The sequence below is a fragment of the Vanellus vanellus genome (genome assembly GCF_965231255.1).
Source record: "Vanellus vanellus genome assembly, chromosome: 1".
NCBI lineage: Eukaryota > Metazoa > Chordata > Aves > Charadriiformes > Charadriidae > Vanellus > Vanellus vanellus.
In genome coordinates, this window is record NC_138905.1 from 58,299,835 (window position 1) to 58,306,430 (window position 6,596).

The 6,596-nt window shown below is 51.2% G+C and overlaps 1 protein-coding gene across 1 annotated transcript; it reads right to left on the bottom strand.

The window, feature by feature from the left end:
* Positions 1 to 2,794: 2,794 nt before the first annotated feature.
* On the bottom strand, positions 2,795 to 6,250 carry LGALS1 (galectin 1). Its single transcript, XM_082495198.1, has 4 exons — positions 6,199 to 6,250; positions 4,887 to 4,966; positions 3,392 to 3,563; positions 2,795 to 2,998 (listed from the first exon to the last, which is right to left on the bottom strand). The coding sequence occupies exons 1-4, from the start codon at positions 6,205 to 6,207 to the stop codon at positions 2,855 to 2,857; spliced, it is 405 nt and encodes a 134-aa protein (XP_082351324.1). The 5' UTR covers positions 6,208 to 6,250; the 3' UTR covers positions 2,795 to 2,854.
* Between the last annotated feature and the right edge of the window lie 346 nt (positions 6,251 to 6,596).

A 6,596-nucleotide genomic window follows, 5' to 3' on the forward strand; every position in this document is an offset into this window, starting at 1 on the left:
TGCAAGATTGCTCTGAAGTACAGCTTGGGGAGGTCAGCACATTTGCTCAGCTTTCAAGATCAGCCCAGCAAAGGAAGCTGCAAGGAGAGAGCTCCACTATGTGTTCACCATCACAGCTCATGGAGGGGGCTCTCACCAGCACCATGTCCCTGCCGTGGCTGAGGAAATCCCTAACTCTCTGGACTACCAAATGTACCCCAGTCCACGAGACTGTTATCACCACTGCATAAACTGGGCCAGGTCTCTCGCCTTGAGGCCATCTAGCCTAGCATGGCTCACTTCCATATAGCTAAACTCTCTTCTCGGCCCCAGAAAGGATGGCCTCATCCATATCACTCCATGGGAAGAGTTCCCCCAGCCGTGCCTATGCACAGGGTAGCAATGTTAGGTGTCGTGTTCACTATTACAGATGTAGCCCTAAAGAGTGTGATCATCCAGAGCAGACTGACTTTGGGCAACACAGGGCTTCAAGAGACATCCAGCTGCAGAGCCTCATGTTACTTGTACACCCTAATTGATTCTGCCTCCCAGCCCAAAAGCCCATCTTGAGTCCTTTTCTCCAACTCATCTCTCTCCTTCTCCTTAGCCCCCTAATTCCTAGCAGCCAAGCCTCACTTTGCATGGCTATCTGAGATATAGGACCTGGCAGAGCCTCATGAATTATTGGAGCAAAACCAGGAGGTGCTGCTGGCATAGGAGCAAGTTCCTGTGCTCCAGCTGCTCTGCAACTGCTTAATGGGAAGAATCAGCCCAGCCAGACCTGCAGGGAGTCCTCGTAGGACACCAAATGGCTTGTGCTTTGTGCTGCTAATGGCCAAGCCTGGAAGTGAGGACCTAAAGATTGGGTCCTCCCATCCCAAGCACACCTGGTAACTGCTGTGTACTCTGGAAAGGGCAGCTCCCACCTTTCCTGTGCCCACCAGGCACAGCCTGTCCAACAGCAGTAGTCATTGCTGCTGAAGTAGCATTAGACTGGGAGAGCCTGAAGCAGCTGCTAGCTGACACCTTGGGTAAAAACCTATAGTCCAGTTACACAGAATCACAGAATAGTCAGGGTTGGAAGGGACCTCTGGAGATCATCTAGTCCAACCCTCCTGCCAGAGCAAGGTCACCTACAACAGGTTGCACAAGACAGCATCCAGGCGGGTTTTGAACGTCTCCAGAGTGGGAGACTCCACAACCTCTCTGGGCAGCCTGTTCCAGTGCTCCACTACCTTCAAAGTGAAGAAGTTCCTCCTCATGTTAAGATGGAACTTCCTATGTTCAAGCTTGTGCCCATTACCCCTCATCCTATCAATGGGCACCACTGAAAAAAGACTCCTCCCATTCCTCTGGCATCCTCCCTTTAAGTATTTGAAAGCATTAATAAGATCCCCCCTCAGTCTTCTTTTCTCTAGACTAAAGAGGCCCAAGTTCCTCAGCCTTTCCTCATATGAAAGATGTTCTTATCCCCTAATCATCTTCGTAGCCCTTTGCTGGACCCTCTCCAGCAGATCCCTGTCTTTCTTGAACTGGGGAGCCCAGAACTGGACGCAGTACTCCAGATGCGGCCTCACCAAGGCAGAGTAGAGGGGGAGTATGACCTCCCTCGACCTGCTGGCCACACCCTTTTTGATGCACCCCAGGATGCCATTGGCCCTCTTGGCTGCCAGGGCACATTGCTGGCTCATGGTCATCCTGTTGTCCACCAGGACTCCCAGGTCCCTTTCCACAGAGCTGCTCTCCAGGAGGTCAGCCCCCAACCTGTACTGATGCATGGGGTTATTCCTCCCCAGATACAGTACCCTACATTTACCCTTGTTGAATTTCATTAGGTTCCCCTCTGCCCAACTCTCCAGCCTGTCCAGGTCACGCTGTAAAGCAGCACAGCCTTCTGGCATGTCAGCCACTCCTCCCAGTTTAGTGCCATCAGCAAACACTAATTAGAACTAGGCTGTAACATCAAACGTACCTCATCATCTTCAGTCTCCTCAGAGGCTAGCCTCAGATTAGACTGAGAAGTGCTCAGGCTCATTTGGGCTAATACAAGTGAAGAGGTAAAAAAGGCATAACGGACAAGTCCTTAGCATCCCACACACCAGATGGGCATTGGTACCTCTCCCAGCTCTGGATGGACCAGGCAAGGCACATGAGGCAGAATAAAACTAGACGTCTGCAGGTTACTGGCTTTATGTGCCACACAAGCTGTGGCCCAACAGTATTTGTGCTTCTGCAGTTATGGGAAGAAAGGATTTGGGTGAGGAGTCCACTGCATGTGTCACCACACCCAGCAAGACATCTTTTTTACTGCTGTCCCCATGCAGCAGCAAGACATGCCAAGAAGACATTGGCAAGTTAGACCAGCCCCTACAGAGGGGTGCAAGCCAAAGCTAGCACAACTGAGAAATCTCTCCTCACTCCATGCACCACTAGGTTCACCTAGTGCAACAACTCAAAGCTGTCTGAGGCCAGCCAGGGATGCTTCATTTTTTATTTTTTTTTTTTTTTCCCCACTGAGGCAGGGTAAGGTAGACCTCAACAGTGGGTGACTTTGCCTAAGGGACTCTTCTACTCTCACTCCTAGTCACATCCAGGCGCAGTGTTTCCTCCTAAGAGTCTCCTTGGGCTTCTTACCTTCTGCCTTCCCAGGCTTTTGACCTTCCTCTTCATCCATGACTAAGGGCCAAGGCTGGCACAATGCCACCCACATATGGTAATCAAGCACAGTTGGCTACCCTCCTCCCCTCACCAGTTCAGCAAGGTGACCAACTCATGTGGACTTGCAGTATAAAAAAAGATTGAGACTAGGTAGACCAAAACTCTTATTTATTGATTGTTTTTTTGTGTATCTTTGAGATGGAGGTGTCAGAGGAAGTTATTCCCAGCTGATGGACTGGAGTGTAAAGTCCCCTTGTGTATCAAAGTAGTCAAAGACAGCAAGACCAAGCCGGTTTGGGAATGTGAACTGGTGGCCCGGCAGGTGAACTGTCACATCATTTTGGTTGATGCCAAAAGTGATCTGCAAGACAAATGGAAGAGTCAGAGAAAGTTTCTGCCAAGATACCCTCAAGCCTTTGCCTTCTGCAGCATTGCTGTGCCACCCTCCACTTTGCAGGGTGAACACGCTCAGAGCATAACCTGCTCTTCAGCAGCAGGAGTGTTATTCTGGTCTCTCAAGAGATGCCTGGTCTCTGCTTAGTTCAATAGTGACATCCTTTTGAGCTAGATGGAGCTTGCATGTTTGATCCCCATCCTCCATCACTGCTCAGAGCCCTGGGTGGTGGCACTAGCCAAGCAGAAGCCAGCCACCTCCTGTACTGACAGCCCCAGGACAGCCCCTGCAGTAGGGTGCACTGTGCCAAACACTCTCCCTTCACCAGGGCACACATAGAGAGTGCATCCCAGGCCTCACCTCTGCTGTGCCCCCCTTCTGGAAAGGGAAGACAGTCTCCCTGTGCTCTGCACCCCACTCTTCCACCTTCTTTGAGTTGCACACGATGGTGTTCACATCACCATGAGCATCAAAACGGGGGTTGAAGTGAAGCCCAAGGTGGGAAGCATCCTTCCCTAGATTCATCACAAAGCTGCAGAGAAAGAAGACATCAGTACTGTTTTAATCAATATTATAGTAGCATGTTGCTCATTACCATGAGCATCTCTGGGTCTGTTGCTTCAAGCCCAGCTGAGAGTAACCAAAGAGAAACCCTTTCCTAAACTGCACAGCTTCCCTAAAAAGATGGTGCTGTGTCAGTAAGGGGTACTCTCCTCTGCTGGGGTGATAGGCCCCACAGAGCCATCCCTGGGAGAGACACCACTTAGTTTCCACAAAGCTTTTAACAAGAGAAAGGTTCAGCATTTACAGCCCTGCACAGGGAGTTATCCTGCACCCAAACCAGCTCCCAAGGAGTCAGTTGCTTTTCACAGTTAGCTGATGCTGCATCCTGCCTGACAGCCACTGCCTTCTCCCCACCCTGCGGGCAGCTGAAATAATTACCATGTCATTAGCTATCCCAAAGCATCTGCAATGGCAGTGGGAGGAAGCAACTCCTAGCCCAGTGTCCACCTTGCCTCCAGGCCTCTTACCCAGATGAGAAGAGAGGAGGCATATTATTTGGCAAGAGAAAGCCAAGGAGGCTTCACTGTGACGATATCAAACTTCAAAGGCACTGGGAAGAGCTGGGACATTTCCTGGAACACTGCTAGTGCTGGTACAGCAGCTACAGGCTCCACCTTACCTACCAAGAGGTCCCACCAGCCACAGACCTGCACAAGGGCTAGGGGCTGCTGCAGACATTTCCCTGGGCCCCAGCCACCCCAATCCCTGCACATTTAGGAGCACATTTCCACTTAAGCCCACGTGCCCACTCACTACCTTCCCTACCAGCATCTGAGAGGCATCTCCAGTGGGTAAAAGCAAACTTCAACACCCTGAGACACTTTGCTGCAAGGTGCAGCCTTTCCATTTGCATCATCAGCTGGACCTGTGGCTCAGAGCATCCATCACCTCCCAGCTGCTTGCACCATAATCTCCTCTTGGCCAGTGAAGCAAGGCTCTGTAACAGTGTCCCTACTCCTGGGCCATCTTCATGCAGGGGAGAGGATGTGGCTGTGGGGATGGTCTCAAACCAAATCTCAGTAGAGACACAGCTTCCATTTCCTTTACCCTGCACTAGAGAGGATGTGGTCACTGCCAGTGCATGCAGCTGGAGCTTCACATCTGCTTTGGCTTACCCCCTTGGCAGTAGAGTTCATCTGCAATGTGCGTTAGGCAGTGACTCACCGGGAAGCGCTGCTGGTGTTAACTCCTTCCAAGGCTGCTCCTCTCCTACCCAAGGGAGGGATTCCTTTTGTCCCCCACCAACAGAAGACAACTCAGTGTGGTGCTTTGGCAGCACAGCACAGCTTACCTCTTGGCACTTGGTGCAATTTGCCCCTTGACAGTGAGGCGCTGGCCAGGCTTGAGACCCAAGTTGGTGCATACTGGTCCCTGGGGAATGTGGAGGCAGAGACGTTAGCTCAGTACCTGCTGGCTCACTTTCTCTGACTTGGCAGCTCTCCCTGCTGCCTTGCAAGACAAAGCAATGCACTGGACTGCTGCAGAGACGGGGAAGCTCCCTTCCCCTGGGGCATTGCACCAGGGACATCCCACAGAAGTTATCCCAGTCACATGGGACATGTGCCCGATTTCCCAACCTGTCTCCTGCTGCTCTCATCAACATATCTGTATTTCACAGTGGTGAAGTGAAAGTACCTGCAAGCTCCCATCACACCCACCCTGTCCCAAACACACCCATGTGCCTTGTGGGTCTCACATCATCCCACACAAGCCTGGCTGTGCAGTGATGGAGCCTCCACTCCCTTTCCCTAGCTTGGATTTGAACTTCAATCCTTGCCCAGGTCTAGGAGCTCAGACACTTCGCTCCCCAGCTCCCAGGGGCTTTTTTTTTTTTTTTTTTTGTAGGTTCAGCATTTGCAAGAATATTCTCCTGTTTCATGTACACACCTTCCCCTACCTTCTCTCTAGGAGAGCAAAAATACCCTGGTAAACCCATGTGTACTCATTTTCTATCACAACAGAAGCAGGACCCCAAGAATACTGAGAATCTTTTCCCCCATTCCACTTCAGACACTCTCTGATTAATCACCCTCAGCCCAATGAAAAATAAATTAATCAATGTGCAGCCACTCTTCTGCCACAAGCATCTTGCCGGCAGTCCTTGACACTCATAGAAGGACACCTCTGCATAGCACATTTCCTTACAAGAAAGGGAGAGAACTATTCAGTGACTCATGAAAACTTGAGCTGGGAAGCAAGCAGCAAGGCTGCCCAGAAGAGATGCTCAGAAGCAATAAGCACTACTGCAGCTGCTTCCCCAGAGCAGAACTGCTGTAAAACAGGTTACCCCAGCTTGGAAGCCAACCCAACAAGGGCCCCCCACATACCTTCCCAAAGGGATTCTGCAGGAAAAAAAACAACCACAACCACCCTACGCCTGCCAGAACAAGAAATAGCAGTCACCCCTTTGTAATGGATGCAGCAGGGATTCTTCCTCCCCAGCAGCAGACTCCCAGCTCTAGCAGACCCTCTGACACAAGGGCTGATGAACAAGCGGGGGAGGATAGTGCAAGTGCCCTCACACCAAGCCAACACATTCCCCACAGTCCCACTCCATGAAGCACCACCTCCGGCAAAGCTGCCCCATCCCTTTCTCTACTCACGCAAGACATGGTGCTGCTCTGCAGGCTACTGCTTCTCTCCACCAAGGTGCAACAGTCCCAAGCAAGTAACTGAAGGGACCCCACCCTTGTCTTTAAATAGATGGAGACCTGAGTTGTCCCAGCCCTTCTCTACCTTATCGACCAATCAGACTGAGGAAAGGGTGGGAGGAGTTGGGTTTTGGGGGAGGGAGGGTTTATCCGGCAGAGCTGCCTCCTCCCACCCACACCCAGGCTCCTCTCCAGGATGCTAAACCCAACCCTTCCAAGCAGGCTGCCTGCTGCTCCAGGAGGAGATCCAGCTGTGTGTGGCCATGAAGTCAATGGAAAATACTTTTACAATGAGTGTTTTACTATCCAAAGCTTTTATCCCACACGGAAAATGGTCAGATGGATTGAAA